Source organism: Sphaeramia orbicularis, unplaced genomic scaffold (assembly GCF_902148855.1).
Source record: "Sphaeramia orbicularis unplaced genomic scaffold, fSphaOr1.1, whole genome shotgun sequence".
NCBI lineage: Eukaryota > Metazoa > Chordata > Actinopteri > Kurtiformes > Apogonidae > Sphaeramia > Sphaeramia orbicularis.
This window is the reverse complement of record NW_021941575.1, coordinates 276,406-295,274: the sequence shown is the minus strand read 5'-3', so window position 1 is coordinate 295,274 and position 18,869 is coordinate 276,406. Positions and strand designations below refer to the sequence as shown.

General features: G+C 40.4%; 1 protein-coding gene and 1 long non-coding RNA gene across 2 annotated transcripts in view; both read right to left on the bottom strand.

The window, feature by feature from the left end:
• The window catches only part of gal (galanin/GMAP prepropeptide), a 32,664-nt gene extending 25,008 nt beyond the window's left edge, over window positions 1–7,656 (bottom strand). Inside the window, exons 1-3 of the mRNA XM_030129970.1 lie at window positions 7,570–7,656; window positions 7,383–7,463; window positions 3,863–3,917 (exon numbers count right to left, since the gene is read on the bottom strand). Of these exons, the coding sequence (XP_029985830.1) occupies window positions 3,863–3,917; window positions 7,383–7,463 (136 nt within the window). The 5' untranslated portion in view covers window positions 7,570–7,656. The remainder of the gene's footprint in view (window positions 1–3,862; window positions 3,918–7,382; window positions 7,464–7,569) is intronic.
• Window positions 7,657–8,962: 1,306 nt separating this feature from the next.
• LOC115416226 (uncharacterized) lies at window positions 8,963–17,947 on the bottom strand. Its single transcript, XR_003934931.1, has 3 exons — window positions 17,937–17,947; window positions 14,758–14,767; window positions 8,963–9,094 (listed from the first exon to the last, which is right to left on the bottom strand). It is a non-coding gene; the product is annotated as an uncharacterized LOC115416226 (long non-coding RNA).
• Window positions 17,948–18,869: the final 922 nt, after the last annotated feature.

Here is an 18,869-nt window from a genome sequence, read left to right as displayed (position 1 = left end):
GTCAGTTCGCTAACCTTCGCTAACTTTTTCTCATGTTTCATTCACAGGTAAGAAAATACCGACAACGTCCTAATGAACCTGAACAACAAATGGGACTTTTGTTTCCCCTTATATTCATCAGTATATTAGATTAGCAGTCGGACTTTTCACTCGTCTAAATAATCTGGGCCCTTTAAGAACAGCTGATTACAGTCCGACTGACGTCAGGCTAACGCCCCTCTAACGTTTGTTAGTGGGCTACTGCTCAGACAGGCCACGTCCACACCAAACCGCAGCCTTTCCCATCCTTCCCTTCTTTTTCTTTGTCGTTTTCAAAAAAACTGCTCTGTAAACATGGCGTAGTTTCAGGAAATATCCACGTCCCCACGAAATGAAGCATTAGCATTAGCCCGGTAAAAAATTGCTACAGTGTTACTAACATGGCGGAATTTTTCTTAGCAGTAGCCTTCCCAAACCCCCCCCCCCACCACCACCTCGATAACTTCATACGGAATGCTGCAACCCCCCCCCACACACACACACATACACACACCACTCGACGAACAGTTATGGAGCACTAGAACCTCACCCCCCCCCCCAATTGTTGGCAGAAAAAAGCTTGCGCACCACTGTTGTTAAACCCAGGGAATAGTTTGGCGTCTCTGTGGTTCTGTTGGTACTGGAGCGGTCCGGCCCATTTCAGATCCTCTACACTGTAAAAAAAATCTGTTTTTTAACAGAATTTTCACTGTTAATTTTACAGATTTTTCCTGTATTTTTCAGATACAGGAAAATATCAGTGAAATGACAAAAACAGACTGATTTTACATGTCAAATGGAAAAGAACACGAAAAAACTGTAACTGTGAATAATCATAAAATTTACATTTTTTAAAAGAATTTTTTTTTTCTTTTTTCACAGAAAAATACAGTTAAAATACATTTGCAAATGTGTCATAATTTCACAAATATTTCTTTTCTATTTATTAGATTAAACTGTTAATTTAAAGTTCAATACTGTAAAAAAAAATAAATAAATAAAACCAGATAAAATTACAGACAGTTAACAGTAACAGAAGTATTAGTTCTGTCAGTTGAACCAGACTTGTTTGTTCATTGACAAATATCTTGTGTAATTACAGGAGGTTTCACACCAAAAATGTTGAATAAATGTATTTGTGTGAATGTATAACATGTATAAGCACTGATAAACTGTCCAAATACAGTTTTTATCAGTGGATTGGACAACTGAGTCTGACTGAAAATTATTTATATATATATTTATAGGGAATTGGATTGTTTTAATACATGTAAATTTTCGTTACTAAACATTAAAAAGTAAAAAAAAAAAAAAAAATTATATATATATATATATATGCATGCAAAATCTCATGTAAAGTTAGGGCAAAAAACTTTATTTTAATTATGGAAAATTACCATATTTTATGAGATGGTTATTTTCCGTTATTTTACAGTATTTTTTCGGCACCCCTGCTGCTGGAATAAAACTGTATTTTTATGTTGTTGTTTTTTTACAGTGTAGGTCTGAATGTGGAACCTGAACAGACTTTGGTTTGACAGCCCGGCTCCAAACTGAGGCTTTAACTCAGACCAAATGAGAAGACGGAGTGGACAAAGAAGAAGAGTGTGCAACACATGGGCCAACGCACAACAAAGAACCCGACACACAGCCCAGGTTATTATGGGATATTATCGCTGAATGTCACAAACTAATGGCGACTCAGTAAATGACTGTCGCCTACTTTCAGCTAAAGATGGGCAGTAATTGGAATAATGGTTCCGACCCTCAGAACTTTGATCTGTTATATGGAAAGAATTCAGGTAAAATACAGTCTGTCCTCCTTCCAACAGCAACAATTAAAGCGATGGAGCTGGACCAAGGACTTTGAAGTAGAATTAATGCTATGTTTGGATTCAAATGTCATGTTTTCTTTGTTTTTATCGGTTTTGATAAAATAAATAAAGAACCTTTGACTTTACTCTGAGCTTTACGACGGCGCATTAGCACCACGCAAGAAAAGAAAAACACCTGTCACCACGAGAATAAAGTCGTAAAATATCAACATAAAACCTGTAGTTTTATGAGAATAAAGTCGGAAACAAAAAAGAGTCATAATTTTATGAAAATGAAGTGGTAATATTATGAGAATAACGTCGTGATTTAAAAACAGGTGGAAAAATATCCTGGTTTCTAGAATCCAGTCGAACGCACTGATCTGATAATGAAGAACGGGAACATTCGGAGAAGTTGGACTTTTACTTAGGATTTAAACACAAACAACAAATACTGAGACTATTGGCACCACCCACCGAATACTGAGACTATTAGCCCCACCCACAAAATACTGAGCCTACTAGCCCCGCCCACCTAATACTGAGACTATTAGTCCCGCCCACAAAATACTGAGACTATTAGCCCCACCCACCATCCACACATTAGCATTAGTCGAAGGACTCTGAAGACAGTTCGCACACATTTGGATTTGTTTCATTGTAAGAACTGAGTGGATTTGGAGTAACTGACTGAACTTACTTAAAGGTTACAGTTTCTAAATTATGACTTTTTATCGCACTATTGCAAATTTATTTTCAAAATATTACAACTTTAATCTCATTAAAGTACAACATTATTTTGGCTGAATTATGAGGTTTTTTTAAACTACAACTTTGTTTTCATAAAAAATGGGTTTAATCTCGATATTTTATGACACTGTTCTCGTAGTGACAAATGTCTTTATGTTTCCGATGTGGCGCTAATACGTTGTCGTAACACATGGTTATGAATCACTGCGAAGAGGTTGAATGTCGAGACAAATTCATTTGGACGTCACCACAAAATGAGCTGTGGGTGTTTTCAGATGAACTCAGGTTTTAAAGTTGAGCTTCTACTCAACATGGAACAGAAAAGTCTGCACGAGGTTGAAGATGTGACGGAGCTGAAGGACCTGAGAATGTTCGCAATGAAAAGCACGAAAATCACTGAGTCGGAATGTCAACCACATTAGAAAAGTTCTGTATCTACATCTGAAATATGAACATGTGACTATTCTGACAGAACAACACGAAAGAAACAAAGGAATAGAACCGTTAACAACATTATTGTGTTGAATATACTTCTGTTCATTCATTAAACTCATAATTAATGCAGGTTTAAACACTGACCTTCGTGAACGTCACATGAAAAAGTCCATGTTCCAAAAGACTGGAAATGTCGTAAATATACCAAAGTGACGATACACGTGTAAAACATTTTAGTAACACTTTACAAAAACAGAAGTTACTGCAGTAGAAACGATGAATTAACTGTTAATTAAAAGTTCTAGTTTAAACGAATGTTCGTATTGTTTTTAACATTAACATGATGGTTGACATGAACAGCATTAATTAAATATCACACATTTGTTCACTATGAGTTCAACATTAGTAAATATTGATCACGTTAACTAATGTTCATTCATTATCCACATCTTTAGCAGAGCTTCAGTTCATCTACAGTTCTATTGTGGTCGAGTTGTGGGGAAATATTTAGGAAATTTCACAGCATGTTTGACAAATACTTAACAACAATCTACTTTTCTTGTGAATTTTTTTTTTTTTTTTTTTGTAGTTTTAATTCTGGCAAATGTACAAAAGGGTCAAACACAAAACCTTTAAAATGCATTTAATCAACTTTAAATCTATTAAATATAATAGAACCAAAATATTCACAAATGACCTGTTTTTTTACCGTACAGTCGAATATTTCAACCTGTGAGCCGTAATTCTTCAACTCTGTCCATGTGAGTCTGTTTAAATGTGTGTGATACACCGGTAAGAACGCTCATGTGCAGAACAGTGTGGACAGTCACTTTAGTGGTACTTACGGGGACCTAGGAGGTACCCAGCGCTGTTCAGAGTCCAACCTCGCTTCTCCTTCGCCTGCAGAACCAACAGACACCCAGAGATTAGACCGATCCACACAGACACCCAGAGATTAGACCGGTCCACACAGACACCCAGAGATTAGACCGGTCCACAGAGACACCCAGAGATTAGACCGATCCACACAGACACCCAGAGATTAGACCGGTCCACACAGACACCCAGAGATTAGACCGGTCCACAGAGACACCCAGAGATTAGACCGGTCCACACAGACACCCAGAGATTAGACCGGTCCACACAGACACCCAGAGATTAGACCGGTCCATACAGATACATATACAGTCCAGCCCAACTGTTCTGGGATTTTTGGGCCAATGCCGATACTGATATTAGGAGCTTTAAAAATACTGACATTTTTAAAGCCCCTAATATCCCAGACCCTCAGACCCTCATGGACTGGTCTCAGACCCTCAGACCCTCAGGGGCCTGGTCTCAGGCCCTAAGACCCTCAAGGCCTGGTCTCAGACCCTCAGGGCCTGGTCTGAGACCCTCAGACCCTCAGGGCCTGGTCTCAGACCCTCAGACCCTCAGGGCCTGGTCTCAGACCCTCAGACCCTCAGACCCTCATGGACTGGTCTCAGACCCTCAGGGCCTGGTCCTGTGCTGGTCCCAGGGTCCGGACTAAGCAGGTGAAGCTGTGTTTCAGTTCATCAGCTGACATGTGGGACAGGCTCAGACCTGGACTGGGACAGTTTCAGTCCAGGCTGAAACAGGTTCTGTTCAACTGGACACAGAACAGCTGAAGGGTTCCATCTGACCTCTGACCTTTGATTTGATTTTAATTCATTATTATTTATGTTTTAATTGTAACTGTGTGTTTTTAATCTGTCTCTTTTCCATTTTCCTAAAACCCTGTGAACTGTCTGGTGTATGAACTGTGCTAGACTCATGGGTCGGCCTGGCCTGAAGAAGCCGATACCCGACATATCGGCCGATACATGAAATAAGAACATTCATCTACACAGGACGTAATCATCTTATGTTGGATAATGGTGGACATGTGCATTAACAGTTGCATAAATCTTTGTTTATGTCACAAAAAATAACCGACACAAGTTAAAAACAGTATTTCTGTTGGTTTCAGTCCGTAGACCTACAGGACCTAACCTGGTCCAGTCCACACATGAAGACCTGGACCAGTTCAGTGAAAAAAAAAAAATCCCTTCATTCATTGATCTTCAGTTACCTCTGAAAAGTGCACAGTCACATATTAGTTTTAGCCCCGTATTATTTATGTACTTCTGGTGTTTTCACACATGTGCGAACTTTGACCCCATGAACTGTGCAGTTTGGAATATAAACACATATATCCAATACAGATAAATCTAAATAAATATATCCAATACAGATAAATATATCCAATACAGATAAATCTAAATAAATATATCCAATACAGATAAATCTAAATAAATATATCCAATACAGATAAATCTAAATAAATGCAGTGACATTTCCTGTGGTAAATGATCCATAAACAGGTCATTTCAGAGGTTTCAGTGTTGTGTGAGTTTACACTGAACAGATGTGAGTTTGTTTGGGACAGGTTAGACTGAAAAAGACACTGTTTATTCACTTTTCTCTGTTTCTGATTGAAGAACCATGAACTAATCATAACAGGAGTTTTTTCATGACACTGTCCATACAGAGCTGGTGGGCGGGGTCACGGGTGTCCCGGAAGGACCGCCCACTGCATTTGGACTCCTAAGTGTTGAAGCAGAGCAGTTTCAGAGCAGTTTCAGAGCAGTATCCCACAGAAGCTGAACCCTGGTGTGGTGTTCACATCTGTGTTCATGGGGGTGGCGGGAATGCTGCATGTGGAGGTTTTTAATTCAACAAAATCCAACTCAACAGATGTTTACTTCAACCCATTTACAAACAACCTAAAAAGCATCTGTGCTTAATATTTACCTTCTGCCTTTACTAGATCACATTTATGAATTAAAATGCTATTCCTTTTTAGTTAGATTTTTTTTTTTTTTTTTTTTTTTACCTCCGCCAAGGAGGTTCTGTTTTAGCCGGCGTCTGTCTGTCTGTCTGTCTGTTCAGATAACTCACAAAGTTCTGGACGGATTTGGATGAAAGTTTTAGGAAATGTTGATACTGGCACAAGGAACAAATGATTAAAATTTGGTGGTGATGGGGGGGGGCACTGATCTGCCTTGGCGGAGGTCTGTGCTCTACGAGTGCTTCTAGTTAATAAAATGTTATAGAATCCAGATATGAGAGGAAAAAATGCATTGAAAAAAGAATAACTCATCGTTTGTCTTTTAATAAAGAATGAAAACAGGTCCCACAGACCAAACACCACAGACTCAAAGGGAAACATTTAATTTAAATATTTGTAAATGAAAAATATTTAAAACAAACAAACAAACAAACAAGCAAACAAACAAAAACTACTGCGTCACAGAAGGACAGAAATGAACGTCTATTTTGTTCCAGAATTCCACAGTTCTTCTCACCCAAGTTCCTGTGACATTCTCCTCCTCAGATGTATTCAGTTTGAACCTGAAACCCTCTGTTTTACAAACTGAGAACTGGTTATAGAGGAAAAACATATATGATCAAACCTAAACAGAAAGAGTTTAGACAAATGTCACAGACGGACAACAAAAGGAAATATCAAATTAAACAGTTTTATTTTAATTATCAAGATCATATACATTTATTTATAATATTTACAACATACTAATAATATTAACATTATATTCACATGTGTTTTGCACAGATATATGCATTTATTAATGTTAAACACTGTGTTTAGAATATGACAGAAATAATACTCGAAGCACTCGGAGCGCAGACCTCCGCCAAGGCAGATCAGTGCAGTTACAAATGTATCTTAATTTCACAAATATTATTTTCTATTTATGGGATTAAACTGTTAATTTAAAGTTTAATACTATAAAAAAAAAATAAAAAATAAGATAAAATTACCGACAGTTAACGGTAACAGAAGTATTAGTTCTGTCAGTTGAACCAGACTTGTTTAATTGACAAATATCTTGTGTAATTACAGGAGGTTTCACAACAAAACTGTTGAATAAATGTATTTTTGTGAATGTATAACATGTATAAGCACTGATAAACTGTCCAAGTACAGTTTTTATCAGTGGATTGGACAACTGAGTCTCACTGAAAATTATATATATATATATATATATATATATATATATATATATATATATATATATATATATATATATATGGAGGGAATTGGATTGTTTTAATACATGTAAATATTCTTTATTAAACATTAAAAAGTCAAAAAAATATGTAAAATCTTATGTAAAGTTAGGGCAAAAAACTGTATTTGAATGATGGAAAATTACCGTATTTTTATGAGATGGTTATTTTCCGTTATTTTACAGTATTTTTTCGGCGCCCCTGCTGCTGGAATAATACTGTTTTTTTTGGGGTTTTTTTAACAGTGTGAAACGGATCTGAAACGGATCTTACCGCGATCACCAGGCCGATGGTTTCAGAAAGAGTCGCGCAGAAGATGAGAGAGACGCAAAAAATCCCAAAGCACCTCTGCATCTTAAAGACAAAACAGAAACAGATGAGCAGGGTTACTGAGGTCACAGGTCCCTCCGTGGGTCCTCCGTGGGTCCTCCGTGGGTCCTCCACTCCTGTCCTTCTTTACCTTGAACAGGTCCGTCTGTCTCCTGGAGGATGAACTTGGTCTGCGTCCAAAGAACTGGGATGAGATGCAGCTCCATCAGCCTTTTATCCGCTCTGAGGAACAACCCCCCCACACCCCCCCACGGAGGACACGGCCAGGTCACGAGGACACAGCACAATGAAATCCAATAATATCCCATAATGCATCATCTGATTTGTCGGTTTCGCCCTCAGAGCCGCGGAACTGAATTTAGTAAAAAGGAGAAAGTGCGCGTGAGTGTTTTTCTGCTTTGGTCTGAATTCATGTGCGTAAAAAAAAAAAAATAGAGTCCGTGGTTCTGGTCTGTTCTGGTCCAGAGTCCGTGGTTCTGGTCTGTTCTGGTCCAGAGTCCATGGTTCTGGTCTGTTCTGGTCCAGAGTCCGTGGTTCTGGTCTGTTCTGGTCCAGAGTCCGTGGTTCTGGTCTGTTCTGGTCCAGAGTCCGTGGTTCTGGTCTGTTCTGGTCCAGAGTCCATGGTTCTGGTCTGTTCTGGTCCAGAGTCCATGTTTACTGGACCTTTGTTTAAGCAGAACCCCTCTTTCAGACTGTCCATGTGTGTTCCACCAGTCCTGGTCCAGAGGGCAGCAGTTCAGGAAACAGTGACACACACAAACTATACATCCAACAAAAACAAGTTTTCAACCCAAACCCAGTCCACTCAGACCTTCCACAGTCAGCTTTGGAAAAAGTGCCCATGAGGTGAAAATAAAGGGGGGGGGGGGGCTCCTGGTCCTCCAGGGCCGGTATCCTGTATGTTTTAGATCAGCGGTTTCCAACCTGTTTTTACTCATGACCTCATTTTAACATCACAAATTTCTGGCGACCCCAGACATTCAAAACAAATACATTTTTGACCAAAATGTATTTGTTTTGGATCATGTAAGACTTTGCTGTACTATGTTTCAAATATTCCTGTGGACAGAGGCAGGAAATCCAGGTGTAGATTACTGCACAAAGGCTGAGGGTATGTCCAGTCAGTCCAGCTGGGATTTACAAGGAGGACAATGAATACTGAACAAACAAGAACTGAAACTAGGAATTATGAAAGAGCTGCAGCATCTGAAACTGACCACAGTGAACATGTGACACAAACAGAACCACAGAGCTACAGTTTCACACTCAGTTTGTCATGTCTTATGTACTGGGATTATCTCTCTTAACTCACCATATATTTTTTTATTATATATATATATATATATATATATATATATATATATATATATATATATATATATATATATATATATATATATATATATATATATATATATATATATATTTTTTTTTTATTACTAGAAATTTCAGGTGACCCCATTTGAATTGCTGGTGACCCCACATGGGGTCCCGACCCCAAGGTTGAAAAACACTGTTTTCGATGGTTCCTCTTGCAGTCCCCCTGAAGGTCAGTATTGTTCTTCTGCAGAACTGGATGACAGGCTGATCATGTGAACCAGGCGTGTTGGAAGAGGGAAACATCTGAAACATGCAGGATACCGGACCTGGAGGACCTGCCCAGCCCTGATCTAAGTCGTACAACATCCTCCTAAAAGTGTCCAACGAAGCCAGACCTTTAAGTTTCAGGTCTTTTTGCAGTTGGTTCCAGGTGGATCTGAAGGCCTGTTCTTCCTGTTCAGTTCTAACTTTAGGAACAGACGCAAAGAAAAGATCCAGAGAATGAAGGTTCGAAGTGTCTGTGGTTTGTTCCTGGTGTTATTTGGGCGGACGTGGTGTATGATATTCTGTTCATGCTTTCTTTTCTTATACTCATCATGTAAAAGGTCTGATGTATTTAATTTTTATTGTAGTTTTGTTTGTTTTGTGCTTTTCTGTTCTGCCCAGTTTTACTCAGTTCTGGTTCTAGTTATTGTTATCATTTTAATTATCTCCATGGTTGTTACTGTTTTATTGTTGATACTTTCTTGTGAGGGTCGTCACCACCCCCCACCCCCCCACCCCATATGTCAGGTACGGCAGCGACATGTGGTTCAACAAAACTCATAATAAACACAGGAGAATACCAAGTGGATCCTCACATACGTTATGAAGTTTCCCTTGGCGAAACAAATGTGTTCAGCACCAAAAGGATCCAGACTACCATTCTACTGTTAGGATGAAGGACAAGACAAGTTTAAAAAAAAAAAAAGAAGTGTCTGTGGTTCTCTGACTGATGTAGGTCAGAAGGTGGGATGGAGCAGACCTAGAACAGACTTAGACATTAAAATGCACTGGTCAGTGACTCAGTCTGCGAGTGAGAGACGACCATCCAACACCAGCATAAAGCAAACAATGATGAGTGAGAGATTTGAAACTGGTGATGAAGCTCAGAGCTCCATGATCCACAGTGACCAATGAGTGTCAGCTATGGGAGGAGCCGAGCATGTAGAAGACATCAGCGTAGTCCAACACAGACAGAAGTGGAGCTGAAACCAGTCTGCTTCTGGATCCAAAAAGACAGACGGGACTGGATTTTTATTCTACCTCTAACAGCACGATGGATGAGGACCGAGTATGAACGGCCATTTTGAAGCCAGTTTGGAATTTGGCAGTCACCATGTTGGCTTTTTGGAGGCAGAAGTGACCGTAGAAAAGGTAAAGGGGCGGAGCAACAGGAAGCTGAGGGGTCAGAGGTCAAGTAATGCTGAGAGGAAAAGGTGCTTTATTCAACAGAATCTCTGCAGAAAATCTATTATTTACCCTGAGGTCTAATTAAGAGAGGAACGTTTTAAAGACAAGCTCCCACGTCAATGATGGAAGGGTCCAAATCCAACAGATGAGACCAGAATGAGTCCTAGAAAAAGGGGTTTGGGTGGAGAAGTTCAATGTTCCTTTTTTGTTCTGTTTTTTTCAGCCGTCAGTGTCGTTCCAACTTTCAGTCCCTTCCCGTCGGCTCCAACAGAACTGGCTCTAGGAGGACGTCAGATCATCTCCAACATCAGGTAAAATGAAGCAAATGGCTTTTATGTGAAACTGGAACTTGAATTTGTCTTAAATACGTAGAACGAAAAAAAAGTGTTCAATAACCACTGGTCCTTCAACTCATGAGGTGAACCAAAGGTCATTTTCTCCGTCCGCTTGAACACCAAAACTACATTACCTGTTTGAGCCAGAATCACATGTACGTTAGTTTTTGTAAGACAGCGTTTTCAGTGATGGAACAATGTCTGCAGGTAAAAATGGGACAAAATAAATAACTCTTTATCTTTTTTAAATAGAAAACGTATATTTTTCTATATGAGTGAAAGTGGGCTGTTTCTACACAACGGAATATTATTAAATTAAGGATTACTGTCCAGTTGTGTGTCCAGGCCTCGTCCATGTGTACAATGTAAAAGTAATGCAAAGACATTTGGACAAAGACGTCAATGGAAGGTTTCCAGTCCAACGTTTATGCTTTGACCAAAGTTCTAATATTCCATTACTGACCCCAAAAAGTCTGATGACATTATCAGTGAAAGGGCCCAAAGTCACTGGTTCAGCACCATGGACAGAGGCCACAGTTATAGCCCCTAAAACCAGTTTGTAGTTCAGCACCATGGACAGGGACCATAGTTATAACCCATAAACCGGTTTGTAGATCAGCACCATAGACAGAGGCCACAGTTGTAACCCATAGCCAAGTTTGTAGTTCAGCACCATGGACAGAGGCCACAGTTATAACCTATAAACCAGTTTGTAGTTCAGCACCATGGACAGAGGCCACAGTTATAACCTATAAACCAGTTTGAAGTTCAGCACCATGGACAGAGGCCACAGTTATAACCTATAAACCAGTTTGTAGTTCAGCACCATGGACAGAGGCAACAGTTATAACCTATAAACCAGTTTGTAGTTCAGCACCATGGACAGAAGCCACAGTTATAACCTATAACCAGTTTGAAGTTCAGCACCATGGACAGAGGCAACAGTTATAACCTATAAACCAGTTTGTAGTTCAGCACCATGGACAGAGGCCACAGTTATAACCTAAAACCAGTTTGTAGTTCAGCACCATGGACAGAGGCCACAGTTATAACCTATAAACCAGTTTGTAGTTCAGCACCATGGACAGAGGCCACAGTTATAACCTATAAACCAGTTTGAAGTTCAGCACCATGGACAGAGGCCACAGTTATAACCTATAAACCAGTTTGTAGTTCAGCACCATGGACAGAGGCCACAGTTATAACCTAAAACCAGTTTGTAGTTCAGCACCATGGACAGAGGCCACAGTTATAACCTAAAACCAGTTTGTAGTTCAGCACCATGGACAGAGGCAACAGTTATAACCCATAAACCAGTTTCACACTCGGACCACACACTGAACTGTATGATTTATTTTTTTTATTTTCTGTGTATGATCCATTTATGTATTAAATTAACCCTTACAGACCCAAACGTCCACCTTTAACCCTTAAAGACCCAAACGTCCACCTTTAACCCTTACAGACCCAAACGTCCACCTTTAACCCTTAAAGACCCAAACGTCCACCTTTAACCCTTAAAGACCAAACGTCCACCTTTAAACCCTTACAGAGCCAAACGTCCACCTTTAACCCTTACACACCCAAACGTCCACCTTTAACCCTTACAGACCCAATGTCCACCTTTAACCCTTACAGACCCAAACGTCCACCTTTAACCCTTAAAGACCCAAACGTCCACCTTTAACCCTTACAGACCCAAACATCCACCTTTAACCCTTACAGACCCAAACGTCCACCTTTAACCCTTACAGACCCAAACGTCCACCTTTAACCCTTACAGACCCAAACGTCCACCTTTAACCCTTAAAGACCCAAACGTCCACCTTTAACCCTTACAGACCCAAACGTCCACCTTTAACCCTTACAGACCCAAACGTCCACCTTTAACCCTTACAGAGCCCAAACGTCCACCTTTAACCCTTACAGACCCAAACGTTCACCTTTAACCCTTACAGACCCAAACATCCACCTTTAACCCTTACAGACCCAAACGTCCACCTTTAACCCTTACAGACCCAAACGTCCACCTTTAACCCTTACAGACCCAAACGTCCACCTTTAACCCTTACAGAGCCAAACGTCCACCTTTAACCCTTACAGACCCAAACGTTCACCTTTAACCCTTACAGACCCAAACATCCACCTTTAACCCTTACAGACCCAAACGTCCACCTTTAACCCTTACAGACCCAAACGTCCACCTTTAACCCTTACAGACCCAAACGTCCACCTTTAACCCTTAAGACCCAAACGTCCACCTTTAACCTTACAGACCCAAACGTCCACCTTTAACCCTTAAAGACCCAAATGTCCACCTTTAACCCTTAAAGACCCAAACGTCCACCTTTAACCCTTAAAGACCCAAATGTCCACCTTTAACCCTTAAGACCCAAACGTCCACCTTTAACCCTTAAAGACCCAAACGTCCACCTTTAACCCTTACAGACCCAAACGTCCACCTTTAACCCTTAAAGACCCAAACGTCCACCTTTAACCCTTAAAGACCCAAACGTCCACCTTTAACCCTTAAAGACCCAAACGTCCACCTTTAAACCCTTACAGACCCAAACGTCCACCTTTAACCCTTAAAGACCCAAACGTCCACCTTTAACCCTTACAGACCCAAACGTCCACCTTAACCCTTACAGACCCAAACGTCCACCTTTAACCCTTACATGACCCAAACGTCCACCTTTAACCCTTACAGACCCAAACGTCCACCTTTAACCCTTAAAGACCCAAACGTCCACCTTTAACCCTTACAGACCCAAACGTCCACCTTTAAACCCTTACAGACCCAAACGTCCACTTTAACCCTTAAAGGCCCAAACGTCCACCTTTAACCATTACACACCCAAACGTCCACCTTTAACCCTTAAAGACCCAAACGTCCACCTTTAACCCTTACAGACCCAAACGTCCACCTTTACCCTTACAGACCCAACGTCCACCTTTAACCCTTAAGAGACCCAAACGTCCACCTTTAAACCCTTACAGACCAAACGTCCACCTTTACCCTATACAGAGCCAAACGTCCACCTTAACCCTTACAGACCCAAACGTCCACCTTTAACCCTTACAGACCCAAACGTCCACCTTTAACCCTTACAGACCCAAACGTCCACCTTTAACCCTTACAGACCCAAACGTCCACCTTTAACCCTTACAGACCCAAACGTCCACCTTTGACCTAATCCATCTACTGATCTAAACTGTTTAATTCCTTTTGATCCACTAATCTGATTAATCCATGTCAATAATTGGTGTCAAATACAGTTCTTCATCTTTTCATGGTCATCAGTTATGACCATATTTGGACGTTCAGAGGCTCAGTAGTTACCGTTGAAACACCGTCATCTTCTCCAACATTGCTTCTCCAGTCAAACCCATGCAGTTGGATCAGTGACAGTGGATGGACACACTGGGTTTGTGTTCAGGACAGACTGGACTGAAAAACACACAGTTTATTCAGTCTGATCTGTTTCTGTTGTAATAACCATCAACTTTAATTTGAGCCTTTTACAAAAGTCTACCTGATCACTGAACTAAATATATTAAAAAAAGAAAAAAAATACAGGATTTACACTTAAAAATGTCAAATACAGACAATAATATTACAATAAATGGTTATAAATCACTTTAGAAAAGTTAAATATAGAGAAAAATCTATTTGGGAACTGAGATAAAAGTAGCTCTGGGTCTGTGTGGGTTAATGTGTTTATTTATGTGTTTACTTAATTAGTTCGTTAGTACCTTTTAGTCTCTCATAATGTTTTCAAAGAAGCTCCATATTTAATAAGTTGTATCACATACAAAATTAAAGTCATTATTCAGAGCCATTAAACAAACGAGCAGTTAAATGAAGTCCAGGCGTCTGTATGATCTGAGAGGAGCTACAGAAAACACAGGGGTTCAGCTCAGAACCAGGAGTCCAGGTCCGGGGTCGGGTTTAGTTTCCTGTTTTGAAAAAAAAAAACAAAAAAATGGAATATGGTCACACTTGAATTTTTGCCCAATGATCCTGAACAAAGCAACGTGTTGAAAGCGTTCCAGTCCAGTGAATGTTCGGCTGATGACGCCTTAACGCAGCCCCATCAGCTTTTATCATCTCTGTTAAAGCGTCTCATCAACAATAATATAATTGGAGTCCAAGTGTCTGGGTTCACAGCCTGTGTGAGAGCCATTTCATTCAATTATGTCCTAAATACCCGGGATGGGCTTTGAATTAGATGGGATTGGATGCTTCTGTAATACCGCTCATATCATGGGAAATATACGCAGCGTTTTGTTCCTCCAACGGGACTGAAAGGCATCATCACAGTAAATAGAATTACACTGGAGCCCGTTACAGAGAAAACCAGTCAAATTAAACCATGTTTCATGTGAATGAGGACGGCGTCGAACATCCAGAGCTAATCTGGTCTTCACTTTAATGTGTAGCGCTGTGTACCGGCAAGAATCTGGAGATACCACATATCATGATTTATCATGACACTGTTAAAAAGGCAATTTTAAAAAATGAATATTTCTTTGAAGAATTGAATAACAGCAGAAATCTGCACAAATACTAAACACATTCTTATTTGACCACAACAGGATCTAATGTTCTATCACAAAATGTTCCTGTGTGTGAGCTGGAGCACTGTCGTCCATGAAGGTGAAACTGGGCCTGTGTTGTTCATGCAGGGACACAATGACTGCATTAATGATGTTATTCAGGTCCTATGGGCAAAGTGTAGGGCACTTCTGTGTGGACCAGACACACCTGCCCACACCGGAACACCACCAAAGGCTCGTCTGGTGACAACAGTGGCTGATGCGTAACGCTTTCCTTGAAGATTCCTACATCGTTGGCGGCCATCATTTCTACTCAACGTAAGTTGACTTTCATCACAGAACAGCACTGAGGCCCACTGGTCCTCTGAGGCCCACTGGTCCCTCTCAGGCCCACTGGTCCCTCTGAGGCCCACTGGTCCCTCTGAGCCCCACTGGTCCCTCTCAGGCCCACTGGTCCCTCTGAGGCCCACTGGTCCCTCTCAGGCCCACTGGTCCCTCTGAGGCCCACTGGTCCCTCTGAGGCCCACTGGTCCCTCTGAGGCCTACTGGTCCCTCTGAGGCCCACTGGTCCCTGGCTCCTTGGCCCATGCAAAACGATGTTGCCTGTGCCTGGTGGTTCAATTCAATTCAATTTTATTTGTATAGCCCAATATCACAACAAGGTTATCTCAAAGGGCTTTACAGAGTCAGTTGGGTGTAGACATCAACAGTTAAATAAACAGCAAGAAAATGAGTCATGTCCAGGGCATCCCCCGTCCTTAGACCCTCCTTCTCAGCAAGGAAAAACTCAAAACCCAGTGGAAAAAGGGAGAAACCTCAGGGAGAACCACAGTGAAGGAGAGATCCACTCCCATGGACGGACAGGCTGTAGATGCACCAGGACTGATGGACGTCCATTTGCAGATGGAGTTCCAGTCTGAAGGATGCAGTAGGGTGGTGTGTTCAGGTGCCTTTGCAGGTCCTCTAGTATGCAGACCAGGCTGATGTAAACGGTTTTGAATACTCTGACATGACACTTGGGTACCTCTGACCTCCCTTAAATGTGCCTGGAGTTCAGTGGCATTCATCATCTGGTTCCACAGGGTACTGTTCACAATGAAGCGGTCATCAGTGTGGGATGTGGCCAAAGGACGTCCTCTTCTGTGCCTTTCTGGGACTCTTCCAGTCTCTGTATCTCTGGTCCATCCTGCTGATGACCCTCTGTGACACTGTGAGCTCAGTGCCCACTTCCGTCTGAGAACGTCCTGTTTGAAGCCTTGCAATGACGAGGTACTGTTGATGAATTGTTAGGTGTCATCTTGGTCTCATGAAGTCCAAATGTGAGCAGCATGATGAGGAGGACTGTTTAAATACCAACTGTAACTGAACCAGGAACTTTAGTGGTGGATTCATGGATCAAACACCTGTTGTGAATTTTTCTCTTAAGCTCCTTGTTAAAGAACAGCAAGTTTTTCAAAAAGTCCTGAAACACTGGATTGTTGGACGTGTGCATTCAAAAGTTTAGAGAAGGTCACATTAAGTTCACCTGGAAAGGTTAAAGTGCATTTAAGGTTCGTCCTGAAATGTCATCCAAAGCCAGCCGAATATCCCTAACTTTATCTGAGTAGTACATCTATCTATCTATCTATCTATCTATCTATCTATCTATCTATCTATCTATCTATCTATCTATCTATCTATCTATCTATCTATCTATCTATCTATCTATCTATCTATCTATCTATCTATCTATCTATCTATCTATCTATCTATCTATCTATCTATCTATCTATCTATGTGTGTGTGTGTATGTACATATTGTTGGTTTAGACAAAGGGGTTGGAGCTAATATGAGCTCTGCATCTTCTCACTCCTTTTCAAATATGACTTTTTTCTTTTTCTTTTTGTGTGTGTCATTATTTTATGCTTCCTTGAATTTTCATTTCTATATGATGTTGTGCAAAGAAGTCAGTTAGTAGTATTCAGGAAGCTTGTATCATTTCCATATTTGAAATAAATCAATTAAAAAAAAAGATCCTGTTCAAATGTTCAGATTCTATCAGTTCACAACTAACATCGGAACAGGATTTGAGTTCAATCCAAACAAAGGAACGAACATCTGCCTCTCAGACAGAAACAAGTGCTTTTAGGAGGATTCAAAGAACCAGTATTTATTAAAAAAGTGTTAAATAATAATAAATGAAATATAAACAAAAAGAAAAACAAAAATGAACCTCAGCCATATCTGCATTTGAATAAATACCTAAAAATATTGATACAGTTCTTTTTAATATCGATACAATATTGTGAAATGAAATATTGCGATATGTTGCAGAACCCATATTTTCAAACAGCCCTAAAAACGGTCCCTTTGAAAAACCTCCACTTATTCTGGGTTTAAGGCACATGTATGAACAGAAACACGGCCTGTGCGTTCAGAGCGCTGATGGGGGTGGGAGGAGCCACAGGGGTGGGAGGAGCCACAGGGGCTCACTGGGGGCCCACAGTTGGGTTTCCATGGTTTCAATGCCATGACTCGCCCCTGTTACTGTATTTATTATAACAGACAGACGCAGTACTCCTGTCACTGAATGAAACCGTTCAAACACTGGTCTGATTCAGGTGATGAAAAGTCACAGATTCACTGGATTTATTATGGATTTACCGAGATAATGAAACTACGGACGATGAAAACAGTCATAAGTGCAAAAAGAACATAGAAGAGGACATAGATGTGTGTATTTAGCCCAATCTGAAGTGGACTGGGTGAAATGTGTTGAATATAAATGAGTGGGACGTGTGGACGCGTTCCTTCAGATTAAAGCAGGACCAAACATGTGCAGGTTATTACATCCACTGAACAGCCTGTGGGAAAGAAAACACACTAATGAAAACCATCCTTAATGTTTGGTTCAGAGAAAAACACACACAATGTGTTGGAAGTATTTCATGTATCTGCCAGAGTGGAGAAGGAGAGAGAAGGATGTGGTCCAATGATTGAGCGAAAATAAGAGTTTCACACTGAGACGAAAAAACGAGTTCCTGGAACGAAAAATGAGTTTCTGGAAGTAAAGAACAAGAAGGATTTACAGGAAAGCAGATGAAATGAAGAAGAAGGAGGAGGAGGAGAAAGAGAAAACGGAAGAAGAAGAAGAAGAAGAAAAAGAAGTAAATGAAGAAGAAAAAGAACTAAATGAAGAAGAAGAAGAAAGAGAAGAAGAAGAAAAAGAAGTAAATGAAGAAGAAGAAGGAGGAGAAGAAGAAGAGGAAGGAGAAAGAGGAGAAGAAGAAAAAGAAGTAAATGAGGAAGAAGAAGAAGAAGAAAGAGTAGAAGCTGAAGAAGAAAAGGGAAGTGTGAAGGAGAAGAAAGGAAAGAAAGAGAAGTAGAAGAAGAAGTAAATGAAGAAGAAAATGATGAAAAAAAAGAAAAAAGAAGAAAAAAAGAAAAAGAAGTAGAAGAAGAAAAAAATGAGTGGTACAAGCCATGAGTACAGAGACAGACAGATAGATAGATAGATAGATAGATAGATAGATAGATAGATAGATAGATAGATAGATAGATAGATAGATAGATAGATAGATAGATAGATAGAGTTTGTCTTTAAATACTTTTAGAAAATGTCCTAATGACAGAATTAAGAAAAAGGTTCAATTAAATGTCTATAAAAAAGAAACAGAAAAACCAGGACCTGGACCCTGGTCCTGTGGACCTGGACCCTGGTCCTGTGGACCTGGACCCTGGTCCCGTGGACCTGGACCCTGGTCCCGTGGACCTGGACCCTGG